This window comes from Dasypus novemcinctus, chromosome 5, assembly GCF_030445035.2.
Source record: "Dasypus novemcinctus isolate mDasNov1 chromosome 5, mDasNov1.1.hap2, whole genome shotgun sequence".
Lineage (NCBI taxonomy): Eukaryota > Metazoa > Chordata > Mammalia > Cingulata > Dasypodidae > Dasypus > Dasypus novemcinctus.
The window spans coordinates 113,096,913-113,118,257 of NC_080677.1; the positions used below are offsets into that span (position 1 = coordinate 113,096,913).

Genomic DNA, 21,345 nt, shown 5'->3' on the forward strand with positions numbered 1-21,345 from the left:
AGGGGCTAATTATCAAATTTAGGGGCTAATTTATCTAAGGTTTTACTTCCTCATCATTTTCTCTAAGGCTGACAATTTTTGAAGCATTTGTTAGCAGCTCCTAGGAGAGTGAGCTGGGACATGGAGGTGGCCTTGGCCATTTGTTACTTGTCTGTGCTGGGAAAAGGAGTGGAAGTTGTGGGGAGGCCTTGGAAGGAAGGTTAAACCATGGGATCATGGAGCGTTTTCCACACTTTTTTTTTTTTTTTAAGATAGTTCATGCACACTCTTGTTTTTATTCATTTCATTCATCTGAAATAATTAAGATATGCTTGCAACTGGCTTGATTTTAAAATGTTCTGATATAATGTATGCTGTTTTTAATGACTGTCTAGTTTTTATTTTATTGGCTTACCTTATTCTATATTTGTTCCCCCTACCACCCCAGATTTGTCCTGTGTGAGTTGTATGCCTTATCTTCTAGAACTTAATGCTTCTCAAAATAAACTGACTACTTTCTTCGATTTCAAGCCACCCAAAAATCTCAAGGTAGACACTTTCTATACATTAATTACATAAATTATATGTTCTGCAAAGTATATTAAATGGGTAAAACAGCACTAAAGATAAATAGCGACTTCAGAGAGAATAAGATATAGGGGTAAATAATGTATGTGTCTGAAATGAAAGAAAAAGGAGTAAACAGATTTGTATGTCATTTATTGTGGGAAAGTGAGATGTCTATAATGGATAGTCTTTTTAGAAAGGTTTCCTAAAACTTAGTGTTCAAACCAAAGAACTTATTTCCTTCCATTCACCGTTCTCCCTCATAGTTGTATGTTTTTATTATAGCAGAACAATTTTCTATCTAATTTGTAGTCTGAAATATCTGTCAACTTCCTGTAGGCTTAACTTTTGCCTTCCTTTTTTATTTAACCTTTACTATTTTTAAGAAATTATTTCAGATTTTCGTTCTTGTTTCTCTAAACTCGCTTTTGCATTTCTGAGACAGAAACAAACTGTCTGAATTTTGGTTCATAGAGCAGTTTACTATGCCATAGAGTGGTGTATTTCACCTGTGGTTTTGTTAAAATGAGCTTCCACTCAGATGCTCTGGGTGGGGCCTGAGATTGTGATTGCTTCCAAGCTCCCCGGCAGTGCCACCGCTGCTGTGCTGTGCACCACACCTGAGTAGAGAAGACAGCGCAGTGGTTCCCAGTCTTTTCTGCACACTGGAATCACCTGGGGAGTTTAAAAAACTATTGATGCCTGGTCCCACTGGCACAGAGTCTGATTTAATTGGTGTGAGGTGAGGCATAGGCTTTGGAATTCTTAAAAGATCCCCAGGTGATTCAAATGTGCTGACAAATTTGGGAACCATTGGCACAGAGCTTATGATTAATGTTCTTATAGTGGACTCACATTTTTAATAAGAAAGCTACTTTAAGGAATGAACATCAACTATTGTCTTTTAGTATTTATTTGTTTTATTTTATTTACAAATGAAATAGAGGTAGATCCAAAGTATTTTGCTGAGGCTTTCACATACAATACAAAATATAAAATCTGTTTGCAATCAAGAATCTGACTTACCCTATACCTATACGTATACCCTATACAGTGAGATGCCTTTCTTGATTTTTTTCTGGTGCTTCTCATTATTCCATTTTTATCAGTGGTATTTACTGTGTGGTATTTTTTTTTTTTCCCTTTGAAATTATAGTAATTGCCGGGGTAATATCTTTTTGTCCCAGTAAGTCACACAAGGTGCCTATTTGTAGTCCATAGGGGACCACTTGGGCTTCAGGTTACTCGGAAATTGTATTTGAAGAGCTGTTTCAATTCTCCTTTGCTGTCCCCTTACTCCTTGCCCTGGATCCCCTCTGAAATAAGTCATGGGAGCATATGACTAGGAACAACCTGAGGAAAATTTCCTTGGTGTTTCTTCCATTCATCCGTCTATCTTCTCCCCTCCCCCAAAGACCACAAAAAGGAACAAAAACAAATACTGTACTCCATCCTGAAAGCACGAAGCTGTGAGAGAATTAGGAGCAAACATACTGGCAACTTCAGAGAAGTGCTTACAAAGTGTCAGGCTGTCCCTCTCAGGTTTTTCAACGCTATGCATGCATGGGAAGGAAATGACTGAGGCATCGCAGGCATTAATCTTATTTGATCCTCACCCAAAAGCCACAGGGCCGCTGGTACTGTCCCATTTTCTGATGTTTACTGATGAGGACTGAAGCGTAGAAACCCAATGTCTGCAGCCCCGATATCTCACTCTCTAGGGAAGCTCTGCTTGTTCCACCAACCAGAGAGAATGCACGTTTACTAAAGAGCAGGGGCTTCTTACTTGTATTCTTTTTGTATTTATTGGCATGCGTTTGCTCTTCGTAGGTGAAGTTAATGCTAATTTGATTTGATAGGTCCTTCCTACTAGCTCTGGTTTCACACGGGCATCAGAGCAATATCATAACCCCTTTGCGGTCTCTCAGTGACCCTAAATTCCTAGATACATGTAGGGCAGAGAACTGGCTGGAGCCCTGACTGAGGTGTGGTTAGACAGGAGCACACACATGCTGTGGCAAGAGAACAAAAGGTGTTGATGAGAAAGTGTAAATCATCATTAAGCCCAGAGAATTAGAAATTTATTCCTAGTCCATCATTTGGGACTTTTTTAATGTATAGAAGGAAACAATGAATATTAATCTCATTTTACATCATGCCAAACTGACTTCTGACTTCTCTCATGGTATGTATTTCACATAGCTGCAATTTGTACAAGCATAGTTTTGTGTTCTCATATTTTTTTAACCTAACACTATTTTATTTGCTCATTTCTATTTCTCGACAGGGTCACACACTCGTATTTTATGTGACTATGTAGTCCTATTGCTATATTGTAATTACATTAACCATTTTTCTGCTCTTGCTATTTGAGTTTTCAGATTTTAAAAAATGTATTTAGAGCACTTAGTATTTAAAGTATTTAGGATTTAATGCACTGCTAAAATAATCTTAGTAAAAATTTTTGAGTGGCATCACTATAAAGGGCATGAGAAGATAAGAATATTTGCATAGTGCTTATTATAAAATTATTTGATATCCAGAAAATGATTACAATGTGCCCAACAACTTATCAATGCAGGTATTTTTTAAAAACTTGGGCTTTTCTTTCCTTTCTCAAAGAAATCATTTTTGTGTATCTTTTGCTAGAAGGTAAATAACTAAACAAAGTTTACCAGTATTTCTTTTGTTGGTGGGGCTTGTGTTTTTACTTGAGAACTACTGATGTTGCTGAAAACACTTTCTTAAAATAGTCAATTTTGAGAAAAGATGTAAAGCTGAAGAGATATGGCCCAAAGGATGGGTAAGAAAGATGATTCTGGCATTTAAGGGGTCACTTGGGAGAACATATTGAGATAGGAATATAAAGGTAAAGAAAAGGGAAACAAGATATGCATATGAACTAACTGAACGTAGTTTACTGGGCATTAGAGAAAATGAAAGAAATGGTGGTAAGTAAGAGTGAAATTGTAGTAAATTCTGAAGGAGGATCAAGAAGGTTTAAAATAAATGCTTAAAATGGAGAGAGTAACTGCAGGCATTGAAAGCATTCAGGCTGTGGGGCTGGCTGGGGGGCACTGATGGGGTCAGAGCAATGAAGAAGGGGTCTCCTCTTAGCATCTCTCAAATGCATGGACAAAGGTCCCAGGCAGAAAATGGATAAAGATGCATGAATGTTGTAGCCTTAGTGCATTTTCAATAAAGAAGTCTAACTCTACAACCAGTATTAAATTCCTCATGTATAATTACTTATTGTGGTGAAGATGAATGAAAAATAAAGTATGGCATATTGTTCTCTTTTTCGCACCAGAATGCAGATTTTTCCTGCAACCAAATTTCTGAAATGTGTGATTTGTCTTCATACCAGGCTCTCACTAAATTAATTTTGGACAGTATCCTTTGAATGAGTAAACAGAAAACTTTGGTTAATAGATCCACTAAGTAATGTGTACCAGATGGCAATTTATTAGAGATGTGTGACTCATTTAAATGATTAAGAATTGATATTCACAAGGCAAGGAAAGATATATTTACCAAGGAATAAAACTTCAAGTCAACTTGCCAAGAGCACCTTATACCTGAGAAGCTGAAAGTAAGAATGCCATTCTTCTGAAAAAATGTGTATTTATTCTTAATTGGAGAATCAGATAAGAAGTTCTGCTTTAATTGGCTTTGACACCTTCAAATTTACTTAAAGATGTGCCTTATTTTAATATAAATTCAGTGTTTGAAAATCCAGCTTTGTTCATAAGTAAAATTTTTTATTTTACAAATAATTCGTATTAAACTCTCTTTATTTTTTTATTTTTTAAAGATTTATTTTATTTCCCCCCCATTGTCTGTTCTCTGTGTCCATTCGCTGTGTGTTCTTCTACGTCCACTTGCATCCTTGTCAGTGGCATGGGGAATCTGTTTCTTTTTGTTGCATCATCTTGCTGCATCAGCTCTTTGTGTGTGCAGCGCCATTCCTGGGTGGGCTGCTCTTTTTTCACGCAGTGCAGCTCTCCATGTGGGGCGCAGTCCTTGTGTGGGGGGCACCCCTGCGCGGGGGACACCTCTGCGTGGTATGGCACTCCTTGCGCACAGCAGCACTGTGCGTGGGCCAGACCACATGGGTCAGGAAGCCCTGGGGATAGAACCCTGGACCCTCCATATGGTAGATGAACGCTCTATCAGGTGAGCCACAACTATTTCCCTAATCTCTCTTTAAATAGCAAACATCTTTATTTAAAATATGCTTTCTTGAAAAAAAAAAAAAAAAAACAACAAAACTTTGCAGTCAACTTCAGGAACATATCTACTGCATGAGTCAGGCTCCCGTGCAGACAGAGCCCCTACTCTCAAGTTAGTATGCTCCAATTTCCAGAATTTAAGGGGTTAAATGGGATTGGTGAGTTTAATGAGCTTGAGTCTCTTCTTTACACCAGAGACTGTGTGTTCTCAGGGGTGATAAGGGAACAGCTCCTTCTCTTTCTCGGTATCTTTTCACCCACTTGAGGATTTTGAGGGGGCAGGGTGGAAAATGAATTGATTGTCCCTGGGTGCCTCATTCCAGGGATGTGGCAGCAGTTAGTGCACTACCTTTGTAACAAGGCTGAGATGGAAGAGGATCAGCAGGTCCATTTTCTTAAAGACATGTTTTGTAGAAGAAAACCTTATTTGTTCATGATGGAAAGATTAGAACACAGCACTACTCAATTAACTATGAGCTTGAATTGAAATTCAAAAAAACGTAATTCTTGTGGGGACGTGTTGGTGCGGGTGTGATATATTTATTAAATACACAGTATAGTGTGCACTTAGTAAGGGGTCCGTGGTTTTCACCTGACTGGCCAAGGGGTCTGTGGAACAAAAAAGATTAAGAACCCCTGCTTTAGAACTTGTGTGTGAAAATGAGCAATTAGTGGATATTTAGAGGGTGTTCTCAAAATGTGCAAGTTCTACTGAAGGTAGCCTAACCAATTTCTGTTTTGATGACAAGTAGTACACACAAGCAGCATCTGTTCATAGTACCTTAAATTTGTGCTTGCATTTTATGTATATTGAATTTGCAAACAGTTTCATTGGCCAAAAGTCTTGTGGCCCAGAAATCCCCTAGCCAGAAACACTCCCAAGCCATCTAGGAGAGTGCTGCTCAAAGAGGACCAGCAGTATCAGTCAGCATCACCTGTAGCTTCTTAGAAATGCAGATTCTTGAGCTCTAACCCCAGACCTACTAAATCAGAATCTGTATTTAAACACGCCCCCTACTTTATTTGTGTACACAGTAAAGCTTGAGAAGCACTGCTCTAAAAGTCAGCTGCCCCTCCAAACTCTTAAGAACCAGAAGGGATTGAGACTCCTGAGCTCCTTTTGGTCATTCAGGGTATCTAGAATGAGGATATTTGTCTACGTAGAGAAAAAAACCACCAAAGGAAACAAACAAACCCACAGTATTTAGAACTCAAAACACATGAATAAGCTTCAAATGTTTCTCATTTGAGAATCATAGTTTATATATAATTTTATCTTTGCATGTAAAAGACTAAACTATTATGACTCTGTAGATGTCAGATATCACCAAGGAAGGAGTTAGGTTTTTTCCCTTGACATTATATTGAATTCTTTGAATTCAATTTATATTAAATTCTTTGAAGTATAAAAAGCTTTAATTATTACACCAAAACTAATAGAAATTCAGAGTATGAGCATGCAATTGGAATATAATACCATTCCTCACCTGCTTTTTAAAAAAAATGCAGATAAGTAGCCAAACCAAAGTAATTTTCATAAACTATTAATGAAATAAACTATTTAAATATCTTAGTTTTCAAAAGTTAGTAGGCTATCTTCTAAATAGGTACTATATATGCCACCTCCCCCTTTTGTGCTGTGCAAGCATATATCATATTTTCCATGATCTAGTAATGGCGTTTGACAAGTTTTAGCTGGATAGCTAAAAGCAAAAATATCTCTGACAAGATTATAAATTAATTTCTGTGGGGGAAAACACTTGATAGGATTGTTTTATAAGCTTTAATTGAAATAAAAAAGCTACCAAGATAATTTGTAAACAGCTACCAAGAGAATCTTAACAACTTTTTTAAAGACTTTCATGAAATGAACAACTTTCTAGAAAAAGATTATTCACCAAAATGCTGATTTGGAAATAGAAATCCGGAGTAGTCCTGTAACTTTTAAAGCAGGATTTAAAACCTTAATACAAAGGAAACAGCAGACCCATAATTATAAGGAACAGTTGTAATATTTTGTTCAATGTTCCAATATTCAACAAAATATTTCATACATTAAAAGTAGAATGCATATTCCCAATTTATTTTAATGAGATGACTTTAATATCCAAGCCAGGCAAGGAACAATAAGAAAAAGGAAAATGACAGGATCATTTACCATGATACAGAGGTAAATAAGTAAAATATTAGGAAACTGAATCCAACAGTGTATAAAAAAGATAATATACCATGCCTAAGTAGGGTTTATCTCAAAATGTAAAGATGGTTTAATATTAGAAAATCTATAAATGTCATCAAATGAACAGATTAATGAAATAAATCAAATGATCTATAGTTATAGATATGGAAATACAATAGATAGAGAAAAGCATTTGATAAAATCCTGTACTCATTCACAGTAAAAACTTAGTAAAATAACAGTAAAGGATTTACTCGATTTGATAAAGAATGTCTTAAAAAATTACAAGCAAACTTTATCCTAATTGATGACATGTTTTAAGTATTCTTAAAAATCAGGACCAAGGCATGGATTCCTACCCTTGCCACTTCTATCTACTATTTTTAGAGGTCCTAGCCAGTACTATAAAACAAGAGAAAGAAATTAAAGGTATAAAGATTGTTAAGAAGAAAATAGCAATCATTATTTGCAGGTGACATGATTATCTACAGAGAATATAAATAACTTGAAATAAATAACTAGAAATTGCAGGGGGAGTTTAACAGGGTGGCTGGATATGAGTTCAATATACAGAAAGTGATTGCATTTCTTTGCACTAGACTCAAGCAATTAGAAAATAGTTTAAAAAGAGATGCCATTTATAAGAGAAATAATAATCTTTTTAAAGATGAGTAAGACCTGTGGGGAAAACTTTAAGACGGGCATGAAAGACCTAACTATAAATAAAGATATATCCCATACCCCTGGATGAAAAGAAGATGGACAAAAGATGTGAAAAGGAATTTTACAGAAAATGAGACAGAAAAGGCTAATAAACATATGAAGAGATGCTCAACCTCATTTGTGTCCAGGGAACTGCAACTCAAGACCATAATGAGATACTGCATTATATTCATTCATTTGACAAAACTTAAGAAATGTGAAAATACCAAATGTTGGAAAGCATGTCAATCAAGGGGGTCTCTTCACACCGTCCTTATAGCTATGAAATTAGTTCAACCACTTTGGAAAACAATATTATCTTGTAAAGTTGAACATCCAAATTCCCTCTGGCTTATGTATGGAAAGCTTAGACTATACCTAAGGGCTTGTATAAGAAGGTTCACAGGACATAGCTTACAAGAGCCAACAGCTGGAAACTAGCCACATGCCCACTGATGAAAGAAAACAAATATAGTATCATCACACAATAGAATATCATACAGCAGTGAAAATAAATGAAATATATCTAGATGTAGTAATAAGGATGACTCTTAATAAAACTAATAATATGATTTAGGAATAAAACTAAAGACGAAGGAAAGGGGAAGTAGAAAATTCAGCCTAATTCTTTTCTCTGAGAGGGAGATTCAAGGACGCAACAGGAGAGCCTTGCTGTGTGTAGGCAGATTTAAATTACACTTACACTGATGTTCTAGTTCTTGGGCTGGGGCATGGTTTCAAGAATGTTCTTTATAGTTTTGAAAGTAAATAAAAGTGGGTCATGCAAGGACCAGTTATGAATCAAGTATTAAAACTGAACCAGGTTTTATGTACCTGTGCCCCTTAACATTTTTTTTAAAACCCTGAATATTATAAATTAATTTCCTGAAAACAGTCATTGGAAATAAAAACAAATCAGTCAATTAAGCTATTAATACTGACAATTTTATTGTGTTAGGTTATGTTAATACCTCAGAATAAATGAACAACTATAAGATACCAATTTTTTTAGTTTATCTTATTCTATTTGTCCTTCCACATGTGATTAACTGATATTAATTGATCATCTTCCTAAGTTGCAAGATGATGAACATTACCAAGGATAAGTAAATTTATTCTTTAGAAAGAATGCAGTTTATTTTATTTTATTTTTTTTTAATGAGGTACTGGCATTTGAACACAGGACCTTGTACATGGGAAGCAGGTGCTCCAGCACTGAGCTACATCCACTCCCCAATGAAACTTTTTATTGTTTGTTTGTTTGCTTTTAGGAGGTACTGGGGATCGAACCCGGGGCCTCGTATATGGGAAGCAAACTCTCAACCACTTGCGCTACATCTGTTCTCCCACTTTATTCTTTAACTGCAAATATCAACTAACTTTATTTGGAATTTGTTTTATGATTATAGAATCATGGCATTAAAAAATGACTCATAGACTTTTGAACCCAGACTGGATTTTATAGATCATCTAGTGCCACCCCTTATTTTATGGGAGAGGTGCCTGCGACTAGGGAGGTTCAGGGACTTGCCTGAGATAATTTGGTAAATGGGTGAAGTGAGACTAGTCATCTGAATTCCATTGTTTTTCCCATGTTCTAATTCACTGAATAATTATCACATTTATCCCATGGCCATTTAATCTATATGCATGTTTCATTTCTTAGATTCATTCCTATAGAGAAGAACATTTTTCACCGGTAAGGTGATAGAGATCTTTCAGGATTGGTTTTGATTAAAGCCATCATTGTGACTTTCTCCACTAAGGGAATTGTGATAGATTTCTTATTTCTCAGTAACTGTTTTCTATACACTCGAACCATATTTTATGATCGTAGACAAATGAGTAAGTGTAAATACTGAACTAGTGAATAATTCATATCAAACAATGTCAACTACTAACAGTATTGCCAAAATGTAAAAATATATTGTTGGGCTTTTCCCTAGTTGTAGACTTAAGCTTACATGTCACAGGGTTCTCTACTCAGTTTCTCCAAGAACCTAAACTTTCACTGTACAAGATTTATCCACAGAATTGTAAAACTTTAGAGATGGAATGCAATATGATAATTTTCTTTGAGTCTCTTTCTCTTGAGTATGGTTTTTTAAAATGAAAATATACCCAAAAGGATTAACCTAATAAGCTAATTCATTGCAATAGTTTAATGTTTTATCAGATTATATTTCTTATTTGAAAGCCCCAAGGCCCAATATTCTTTCAAATATGAAAGAATAGAAAGTATGAGGAAGAAAGGCAAGCCAGTTTTGTGAAGGTTCTTCAAATTAGAAAACAGAAGATGAGGAAGATAAGGGTATTGTGAAAACAAACTATGAACTCAGAATTTTATATGGCCCAGTCTTATATTTGACTTTTGTCACTGCAGGTGGTCACGTAGGATAAATCAGCTGTTTGTATGAGAAATTAGGAGGGAAAAAAGCTGTTTTGCCACTGTAAAAGGTACTCTTTAACCACAATTACTCAAGGGCCTGATTAGTCTCTTGTGCCTGAAATTCCTTGATTTAAAGGGAAATGAAGAGTTGAGAAAGAGGAGGGGGCAAATTCCTTGCCCTTTGCCCTGGCACTGAGTGGCTACAGTGGTTTGCAGAAGCCTGGTGATGGCTGCAGTGAGGCATCTGTGTTCCTCTGCCTTTTTGTCCTCACAATACTGTTTCATAAACATGACTTGCTGTACTATCAAAGTTGGAGAGCAAGCTGGATGTACCAAGGGAACTGTGGTTAGCTTCTAATGCCATGGAAAATTGCAATATGTGCAATAAACCTTTCTTTTCAATTCCTACTACCTTGATAGTTTCAGTTTTCTAGTTTGTTTCTTTGATTGTTTTAATCCTTGTCTGCTTCCCATGGGAATGCTTGCTGACCCAGCTATCTTCAAACATCTGTTTTACTCCTTGCCGTAATTCATACAATATCTTTTCCTTGCTCAAAGCGGAGCTACCGGGGCACTAGTGCTCCTGAATTAGGTCTTAAAGTCTATTGCTTCCTCTGTGAAACTAAGATGGAGGGTCATTTGAAACTTTTCCTTGCTTAATTGTTGATATGAAAGCTTGCATACTCCAAGGATATATTATTTGATCTATATTATATTGTTTATATAATTGATCTAAAATCTGTAGTTTAATCTACTTGTTATATTTCATGTTCAGTCTGCATTATGACCCATATCTACAAAGATCTGGTCTTTTGTCTAGTTCTAGAATATTTATTCTGGTTCCAGAATAATTATTTACACAGAAAATGGGAGCAGAAAGGAGGGTAGTGTTGGTGAGTATAAAAGTCTATTTGTAGGGCTGTTCTGTCAGTGAGCCTTATGGAAGTAGATTTGAAAATACATATTGACAACAAATAGAACTATGGGAAAGAAAAGGGAAAGGGTATTGGCAGGACGTTAAATATATGCTTTCACCTTGAATCTGAAACCAATGAGGAAAACTTAAGAATTTCTGATTCATGTTGGCAGTATTCTCAGCCTTGCTTCCAGTTTCCATTTACTTCTTTCTCACTCCTAGGTCTTATCAGCTTCAATCCCAGCCTTGAATCTTCCATTTTTGTGCCCATTTATTCAGTTGTCCATCAAAATATTTGTTTTGTGAAATGTGCTCTTCGTCTAGAAGACATGATACCTTGGCCTCATGTGTTTTTAACTTAGCAAAGATAATAATGCCTTGTAATTCTGAGGTGCTTTAAGGTTTGTGCAGCTAATATGCACTCATTTTCTAATTTTTCCCTATTATCTAATTTTGACCTTCATGGTCATCTGTCATTATCCCCATTTTACAAATGAAAAGTTTGAGCAGAGAGGTTAAGACATAGTAAGTAGAGTTAGACTGACTACAATAATTATAGTATGAGGAAAAAGTATGTTATATTTTGTGGTATTTATGATTCTGTCCTTTTTTAAAAAATTATTTGATTTTATGATTAATGGAAAGGATATAACTGTGGGTTAAAAGTTGACTGTAAAAGACTTTAAGAAAGAAATTGTTTTTCTTGAGTGGATACAAAGAAGTGGAATTGCTGTTTTATTTTTACAATTTTAGTAGACACTGCCAAATTGCCTCCAAAGTAGCTATATAATAATGAATGCTCTCACCCAGTAGTATGAAAGTATCTTTTTTTAAAATCTTACTGTACTGTAAAATGTTTGCCAAGCTGATGAATGAAGAATGACATCTTGTCTTAATTTGCATTCCCTTGACTGCAGATGAATCAGAATTTCTTTTCATATGTTTATAAGGCCATTTAGATGTACTCTTCTGGGAATTGCCTGGACATATTCTTTGTCCATTTTCAGTTGGGTTGTTTTGTCTTTTTTCTATTGATTTATTGTAATTCTTTATTCTTGATAGTAATTCTTTGTCTGCTGTATATATTATAAATATGTTCTTTCACTCTATCATTTGTCCTTATGTAATTCAAAAGTAATGAAGAAATAATAAGAAAATGAGAGCTTGCTGTCAAGAATAAACACTTAAGATGTTGATTTAATGTGAACATTAAAAAAAAGAAAAAAAAAAAAAGAAAAAAGAAAAAAGTAGAATCTGGTGTTAAGCCCTGAAAAATAGATAGGGTTTAGAAAAGAGTTGAAAAGTAGCAGGAAAACACTATACTGCCAAGTACGAATGTTCTTGATACATTTAGGGACTTTTGAGAAGATTGACCTGTCAGAAATGGAGAATTCTCATTGGATTATAATGGGAGATAATGTTAAATAAATAGGTTTTGCTTATAATGAAGGGCCTTATGTTCCAGAATGAGGAGTTTGGAATTCATCCTATGAGAGATAATTTCGGTTAAAACATGATATTCAGTAATTATTTTGAAAAAACCTGGCTGCAGCATGTAGGGTGACTTGTAGGCAAGAAGAATATTAGATGTACCCATTGGTGCTAAAGGTGAGCTAAGTTGGCAGAGGAGTGAATGTAAAGGAAGAGAGTAAAAAGATGATTTGACAATAAAAAAAAAAAGGTTTTGGCAGTTGATGCAATGAAGTTTACAGGAAGCTGAGAGAATGGTGATGTCATCCATTACCCGTAAAGGAAAGCTGGGCTTTGGTGGGGAAATATTAAATCCTAGATATTGGCCAAAGGGATTGAGGGCAGAGAGGAGAGTGGATTTGGTGCTTTTGAGATTAAAGTTTTAGGTAACTATGAGAATAGAAGATAGAAGTTAAAATTTTAGCAAGGAATGGAAACATAAAGTTAATAAATGAAGAAATCAAGGCAGATCTGAAGAGGTTGATGAGAAGCCAATACAGTTAGAAAGAATGGGGTATTGGTCTTTGGATCACCATCTCTTACTACAGATGACATCGCTGAGGCCATTACCTGGTTACAGGGGTGAGAAAGCCTGGCATATATTCCTCGCCAGGCTAACACCATTTTCAGAAGTCCTGTCTATGGGAAAGCACATGAATTTCTCATGAGGACCCTGTGATATTTCTTTCCTCACTGATTAAACTGAATCACATTTGAATACAAATTCAACTCTGCACATCCAAAAGCTATGCCTTTTTAAAAGATCAGTGTTTTGGTTTGAAGCTGTGTGTACTCCAGAAAAATGTATTCTTAAATTTAATCCATTCCTGTAGGTGTGAACCCATTGTAAGTAGGATCTTTTGATGAGGTTACTTCAGTTAAGAAGGTGTGGCCTATCTCAGTCAGGATGAATTTTAACCCTATTATTGGAGTCCTTTATAAGCAGAGTGAAATTCACACAGGGGAAGAGAGAAAGCCACAGAAGCAAGGAGCTGAACATTAGTGGAACTTGGGAGAGTAGGGCGATACCAGGAGACGCCACCATGTGCATTGCCATGTGACAAGCTAAGGTCCAAGGATTGCTGGCAGCCAGCCCCAGAATTCTACAGTCTTAGGGAAGAAAGCATCACTTTGGTGACCCCTTGATTTGGACTTTGTTTTAACCTCAAAACCTTGAGCAAATAATCCAGTCCACTTCACAGTATTTGCTTGAGCAGCTTAAGAAACTAAAACAATCAGCTTTAAGTGGTGCTAACATAACTTATATTCTATATGAAAAATATATTTCAAGATTTAATGATCATTCCATTGTTGGCATATACTACTACTTTATTTAAGCTGTTTTTTTCCTAATGATTTACTGCTGATACTTTTTCCTTCAAAATGCTTTCAATAACATTTTCCTTAAACATAGCCGTGGCATATAGGCAATGAAATAGAAGAAATCAAAGGACTAGAGCTATGCAGCAGTCTAACTCACCTTAGCCTGGCCAAAAACAAGATCACAACAATTAATGGCTTAAGCATGTTACCAATCAAAACACTTTGCCTGGTAAGTCTAATAAAAACGTTATTCTTTATAGACGTAGTAGTTAATGTTTCAGTAAATACATAAATTATGATCATTTAGAATTTTTCAAGTTTATGAAGAGCGCATTCCTTTATGAAATGTAATTGTCTTCAGTTTTGCTTGCTCTTTTCCATATCTATCTTTTGTGTGTGTTATCAGTATTTCTTGCTAAATTAGAATGATTTTCTAATTTGTTATCCAAATTCAATTTTTAAAAATATTGACTTTTTTACACTGGGAAAGAAAAGCATAATTTTATCAATTATCACAACTATATTTCACAATGTCTGATTAGTAAAAATAACATTCAAGTACATTTATGCATAATACTTATTGCCTTCAAATGAATCATAAATGTTCTCTGTGCACTGAATTTTGGCAGTCCTTTTATATTAATATGTTAGTCTCTCATTCTAGAAAATAAAAATTGTATCACAATTGAACATTTCTAATCAGAAAGTTTAGATTTATTTTTTCCCATGCAGAGCATGCTTGTTAACAAGCTGCATGATATGCTTTGTGACTATGACTCTATTACAATAGAGATCATTTACAAAAAAAATCAGCAGGATTGTAAGAGTCTGAAAGATATATATAGTATTTTTGAAATAATAATGTAATAGCTCATTAATTTGGGGGCTGATGACACAGTTATGGATTATTCAGGATTTTTCCTTCTTTCTCCCTTCCTCCTTCTTCCTCTTACATGGCTTTGTTGTTGTTCTTCATTGCATCCATCGCAGGAGAATTTTGGCAGGGAGAATTTTAAGCCAGTGATGCTTGTAGTTTATTAATTTCTTAAGTGAACTATCCACAGGATGTTGAAACTATTGTTTGAAATGATGTCTTTGGGTTATCTACAGACGTTTGACGTATCCAATATGCTATTCCTGTTTTATTTAACCATAGATAACTGAACGTGACTATGTGTTGATTTTTGTTTCAATGAGCTTGGAGCTTGAAGTGCTTTTTCAAGACCCTTCATTCCTTAAAGTCAGTTAGGTGAGAGTAAAATACTCGCTTCCCCTTCCCTAGGATGGAACTGAGGCATGGAAAGGTTTAATAATTATATGTGGTTTCATGTTTTCTGCCCACTAAGCTATTTTACGAAGGCAGGCATGAAAATGAATTTTATAAATTGGATTGGAGTTTAAGAATTAAAGAAAGCAGCATTCTAAAATAATGATAATTTGAAATGCTATTGGCAATATGTGTTATCATTTGGTGGTTTGTTGGGCCTTATTCTTTTCTTCACGTATCTTTTCTGTATTAGCACTTCCATTAACTTTGAATGGAGCATATGTGAAAAGGAAATAAGAATGGAGCCACTATTAATAACAAGAACACATAGCATGTCCATTCCAAGAGTTTGTTTCAACAACTAAATACATAATCCATGTTGACAATTTCATCTTAAGTAACTTTCAGAGAGAGTAGAGTATTCTTATTTTTTTCTACAAACTGATTAAGTTGGTTTTTCCCAATGCCTGTCCACATCACCCAAGATGAGCTAGAAAATACAGAATATGCTATCATTCATTTTCCTTAACATTTATGAGGATAGGGAGGTTTTCTTTTCCAAATTTTAATAAAACCTATAAAATACAATGATTCACACTTGTTTCCACACTTTTTATTTTTAATTCTTTGAATCAGAAAACCAACTGCTTTAGTCATTATGGTAAATAATTCATTTTACAATTTAGAGAAAAAGAACAATTCATTATATAAAACAGTTGTGCATTCTCCAACATCAACCTTTACTGTAAATGTAAGGGAAAAATAGTTCTGTCGATAGATTCTTGGCAAGTAATAACAATGAATTCCAAAGCTTGAAATTCATTTTTTTAGTACGTCACTTGTTTTTCCCTCCCAAATTTTTAGACTAATAATATTTCTAATTCCATTTATGTAAGAAAATAGCCTCTTTCTCCCCTCTGCCCCCAATCATCATATAACAAGCAGGAAGAACTTTGTGAGGAGAAACTGAGCATCAGTTTTTCATCATTTGATAAAGGGTTTGACTCAAAGACATTCAACTCAGAAATTTGGTGACTCTGAAAAGTTCTCGATTCTGATAACTTTAATAATCATAGGCTATCTAATTTAATGTTTTTATGCCTCACTCTACTCATGTATCTACCACTTTGAAGGTCATCAGAGACTCTGTAAAGAATGATAGTCTACCTGTAATTCAAAGTTCTTTCAGAAGAATTGCATTATCTATAAAATAGATACTTAGACTTATTTTGAATAGGATATTGGGGTCTTATGTCAAGTTAAATTAATATGGATATTAAGTTTAGTGTAGTTTTTCTTTCTTTTCTATTGTACTTTTTTGAATTCTGAATAGTAGGAAATTTGACTTAATTTTGCATTTGGAATTATGAGTATTTTTTCCCTTTTTATTATGAATTTTCAAATGTGAAAAAATAAAGAGAATAGCATAATGAACCCCATGCGCTATCATCCAGCTTATTCTCAATATTCTATTAATATATTTTTAAGGGCCATAGAATTATACTAATGAACACAAATCTTGCTCATTATTGAAGTAAAATCTAATGAAAACTATGATGAAAATGAGCTCTTGCTATTAAATGTACCAGAGTACATGAACCGGGAAAAATATGGAACAATAAGAATATCTTTTAACTTTTCAATTCTTAAAATGCTTATTAAAAGTTTTAAGAGTTTAAGGATGGACAAAATAACATAGTATTAACTGAAACACCAAAACCACTCTATATTATGATTCTTAACTCAAACTTAAGAGTTTCGTTTTACCATGACATATTCTTATACCTCAAGGCTAAGGAACCCAGGGAATGATGAGCTGTTGGAAAACATACAAGAAAATACAAATTATTGTTCTCCCTGTTATTTATCGTTATGGCAGCTAGGGAAGAGTACATATATGGGAGTTGGGGAAGAGGGCAGCATTTAAATCTTGAGTCTTTCTTTGCTTTATTCTCACGTGTGTGATGTGTCTCATACAAGATGTTCATGCATGAATTTTTGAAGAATTCAATTTGGTTATCTCTAACAAGCCACCCCAAATAGTAGCGGCTTAGAGAAATAACTATTTTATTTGCTAATGAGTCTGTGATCTGAGCTGGGTTCAACCGGTGGTTCTGTTTTCATCTGGCAGATTGGCTGCGGATGGGCTCAGCTGGGGTGCTAGGTGACCGAGGTTTTCTCTATGTAGTCTCAAAGCCAGTCTCCATGTGGCCTCTCCTGCTCCATGGGGCCTCTCCTTCTCCACGTGGGCTCTCCTGCTCCATGGGGCCTCTCCTTCTCCACATAGCCACTCCACAAGGTCTCTTGGACAGGTGTCTTGAGTTCTTGCATAGCAGCTCAGTGCTCCCCAAACACAAAAGCAGCAGCTGTTAGGTCTCTCTCTTAAGTTGTAGGCTTATGCCATCGTTTATTGGTTAAAGCCTAGTCATAGGTCTAGCCTGGATTCAAAAGGAGGGAATTGCATAGCCTGAAACCTGGAGCCTGAAAACTGGAGCCTCATTGGAGGCCACCATAGCCCTCATGGTATGAAGGAATTATATTTAGAATGTTCTGAATATAAAAGGTATGTGGGAATTACAAAATTCAAGTGGTTAATTGTGACAGTGATGAAAGAATCTCATTAGTTTATATTTCTAAAGTTAAGCATGGAGTTATGCTGCCGTTAGGCTTAGCTATGCAATGTTAAAAGCGTACACTACGTGGCTTTTGTCACACCTGTGATTTGAACACTCATCTTGCTTTAACTTTAATGGATATATTATAGTCTGATGGATATATTATAGTCTGGGATTTCTTTCTGGGGTGTTTAAATGTATATGTTAGGTGAGTGATGGCAATAGGGTAAGCAACAAGAATGGCATACTAACTTTAAGTGAATTGGGGTGGTTTCTGAAATGAAAACTTGTCATTACCACTTTTACTACTAGAGGCTTTGAGGACATTAAGTGTGTTTGTGTTTGTGTTATATGTATATATATATATATATATATATATATATATATACACTTTTTTTTTTTTTAAATCAATTTTAGAGTAATAACCACATTGAGAAGATCACAGGTTTGGAGGACCTGAAAGTGCTACAGAACCTGGATCTCTCCCACAATCAGATCACGAGCCTCCAAGGCTTAGAGAATCATGGGTTCTTGGAAGTGATCAACCTAGAGGACAATAAGGTAAAATACTTCCCATGTTGTGGTTTCAGTGTTCTTCATAAGAGGACATATTAGAGACTTAGCACAAATGCCCCATTATTGGTTTCTCACAGCTGTCACGTTAAATGCCAGCTTAGAAATGTTATTCTAGCACACCTTCCAGAGCAGTAGTTGCAGGACTGTTTTTTCAAAATAATTACTTACAATCCTTAATTTTTGAAAAATTGATGATTCCTAAACACATTTTTAAAGGGTTAAGCTGCATCTAAGTGCCCAGAGTTTTCTGAAGTAGATGTATTTGTGGGAAATTTTGTGTAGAAAGTTGGCATTAGGAATGTCTGAAATGTCAGGGCAAGGAAATTGGAGATGTGAAAATAGCTTCAAGCTGGTGTTTCTCCATGCCTACCATTTAGAGAGAGGAGGCACAGGAAGTGAATTCTTATACTCTATTGGTAAGAATAGAGTATGTTCCCAATCTGCACCATGAGTTGTGGGTTGGATTTATTCAATTCTTGTATCTGGTTTAATGCATGCTTCACAAATTATATAAATTGTTTTTCACTCTTAATTAAAATTTATTTTTAATAAAGCACTTACGCTCCTAATCATGGTATATTAAGTTGGCAGCATAGGTGACGTGTAAAATAAAGTCTATAAGGGATTTTGTTAATATTTGTATTCATATTTCACATTTTTGAAAGATTTCTTAAGCTAACTGTTTATTTCTTCTTGAAAATTAAAAATTGGACTGACTCTGAGACAGTGCCTTGAGCCTAATGTGAGGCTGTGGAGAAGTTTCCCTGTTCTGTCATTATGGTTCTTACCAGTTTTGTCTGTTTTTCTAGCAAATTTCAATCATCTGTTAGGTTTCTAAAAAAAAAAAAGCAAGAAAGCAAGAAAAGTCAGACATTAGGTCAGGGAATAAGTGATTTTTTTTTCAATCAAAGACAAAGCAATTCATCCTCAGTCTTCACATGATTTGTATGCTAAATTGTTTTGTCAGTGTCTAGAGTTAACTAATTTTAATGGACCATCATTGTTCACTGTGCTGTGTGTGTCTCAAGAAGTCAGCACAATCTCTTTCTTATGGTTTTAATTTCTTACTCATGCAGTTGCCATTGCAGACTTTTTAAAACCTCCTACTTGAAATGATTCTTACATATATGTAGGTGGTATTGCAAAGCTGGAAAGCACTTATTAAGCTCAAATCTAGAGATATTTGTTGAGTACTTATACAAAAAGCACTGTTCTAAGCACTTTAATATATCATCTCATTTAATCTTTGTCGTAACTCTATTATTGCTATTTTCCAGATGAAGAAACTAGGGCACAGAGAGGTTAAGTAACTTGCTCAAAGTTATATATGTATAGCAAATGGCAGCACCAGGATTCAGATATAGGATAGTTTACTTCCACAACCAATGTCCTTAACTTCTTCAGGGTAACACAGTAAATGAAATTCAAATGTCTCTCCCTTCAGAAAAGGGTATGGTGTGAACTCTACAGTGCTGTCAACAGAAATAGAATTTAAGTCATAAATGCGAGCCACATAGGTAATTTTAAATTTTCTACTAGTCACAATTTAAAAAGTAAAAAGAAACAGGTGGAACTAATTTTCATATTATATTTAACCCAATATATCCAAAATAGTATCATTTCAACATGGTAATCGACTTACAAAATGATTGATTTGACATTTGACATTCTTTGGTTTCATAGTGATTTTTAAAATCAGGTGTGGATTTTATACATACAGCACATTTCAATCTGTTCCAGCCATATTTCAAGTGCTAAGTAGTCACATGTAGCTAGTAGCGTTCATACTGGCTGTTTCTAGTAGAAATCTAGAAATGTCTCACAAATGGTTTATTGTATTCTTCCATTTCAAGAGACTTTCCAAATCACAACTGAAAGAGTTTAAAGAAAAAACAACGGGGGAATCATTAAATGAAGAAAGAAGTTCACAATTTTCAAATGTTAAAGAGAGTCTATTAAAAAAAAAGAGTGCCCTTGTGTCTCAAAGGGAGGGATTCTTCAGCAACAGCTGGGTCTCTAACAATAACAGAATTCCCTGGCTCCCCACTGGGCAGGTTGGGAAGCAACCAACAGTACTTGGAAATATTCTTTGAGCCATTCAAAGATTTCCTCAGAGATACTGCCAGGACTACTGAGAATACTGTGTATCAAGGATGGAAAATTTATCATTTAAAAGAAATATATATGACTATGACTTCTCATATGATTAATTTGATGTTAGGAACATTGTTTTATTGATAGCACTTTCATCGGAATTGTTTACTTGTTTTTAGCTGCTGAAATATTGCAGTACCACAAACGATCATTTGAATGTCTCTTTTGAGTTCCTTTGCAAATGTTTACTGTCACCTGGGAATTTGGGACCTTTGTCACTTGATGGTCCTCATTAAATTTGAAGCCATTTCTAGCATTTAAAGCTTGTTCCAAAAGTTGTATCTCTATTATAACCTTAGTTCTTTCTTCCAAGGAAAACAGCTTGGCATAGTAACAAGATATTGGTATGGGTGTGACAAGAGAATGCTGTTTTACTTCTCTGAGTCTTAGTTTCATTATTTCACAGTACTTTTCCCCCACTACTTCTCTTCATTGTAAGAATTAACAAGACAATACTGAGAAAGCAATAGAACGATGGAAATAAATCTTAAGTAGCAATTACATGGTTCTCAAAGCTCCTCGTTCCTTCAGTTTTTTGCAGGACCCTGGTCTTTGCTTTGAAATCACTTGCCCCGAAGGGTGGTACAGAGTATTACAGCTGAAAACCATTATCCTATTCTTTATTTTTGTGATGTTTTGTGGGATTGCACATTTCTTGTAGAGGACTTCTTGCTTATTGTAATTCAAAGATAGACGCCATTTAATGTCGAAGCCAAGCAACAAAGGGAATGTTACTGTTGTCTTCATCACGTCCTCATTCATATTTGTGTTCGTGTTTGTGAACAAAAGGACTTTTGGGGGAATTGAACACAATTTGGCTATTAAGTGAACCTAATCTTTCTCAGGACTTGAGTTTCTTAGGCTTGTAAGGTAAGGGGTTAGACTAGAGGATCCCTTGAGATATGTGGGCCTCTAAGGGTTTATAACAGTGGTGCAGAGGCAGCCAGGCAGGGCAAGAAGCTGCTGGGAGGATCAG

The 21,345-nt window shown here is 35.2% G+C and overlaps 1 protein-coding gene across 3 annotated transcripts in view; it reads left to right on the forward strand.

Annotated features, from left to right (window-relative positions):
• Positions 1-21,345, forward strand: part of LRGUK (leucine rich repeats and guanylate kinase domain containing) — a 129,021-nt gene that overhangs the window by 10,578 nt on the left and 97,098 nt on the right. For all 3 annotated transcript variants that reach the window (XM_004465765.4, XM_058297376.2, XM_058297375.2), the window contains exons 4-7: positions 428-528; positions 3,857-3,938; positions 13,862-13,986; positions 18,057-18,200. In XM_004465765.4, coding sequence (XP_004465822.2) covers positions 428-528; positions 3,857-3,938; positions 13,862-13,986; positions 18,057-18,200 — 452 coding nt within the window. The remainder of the gene's footprint in view (positions 1-427; positions 529-3,856; positions 3,939-13,861; positions 13,987-18,056; positions 18,201-21,345) is intronic.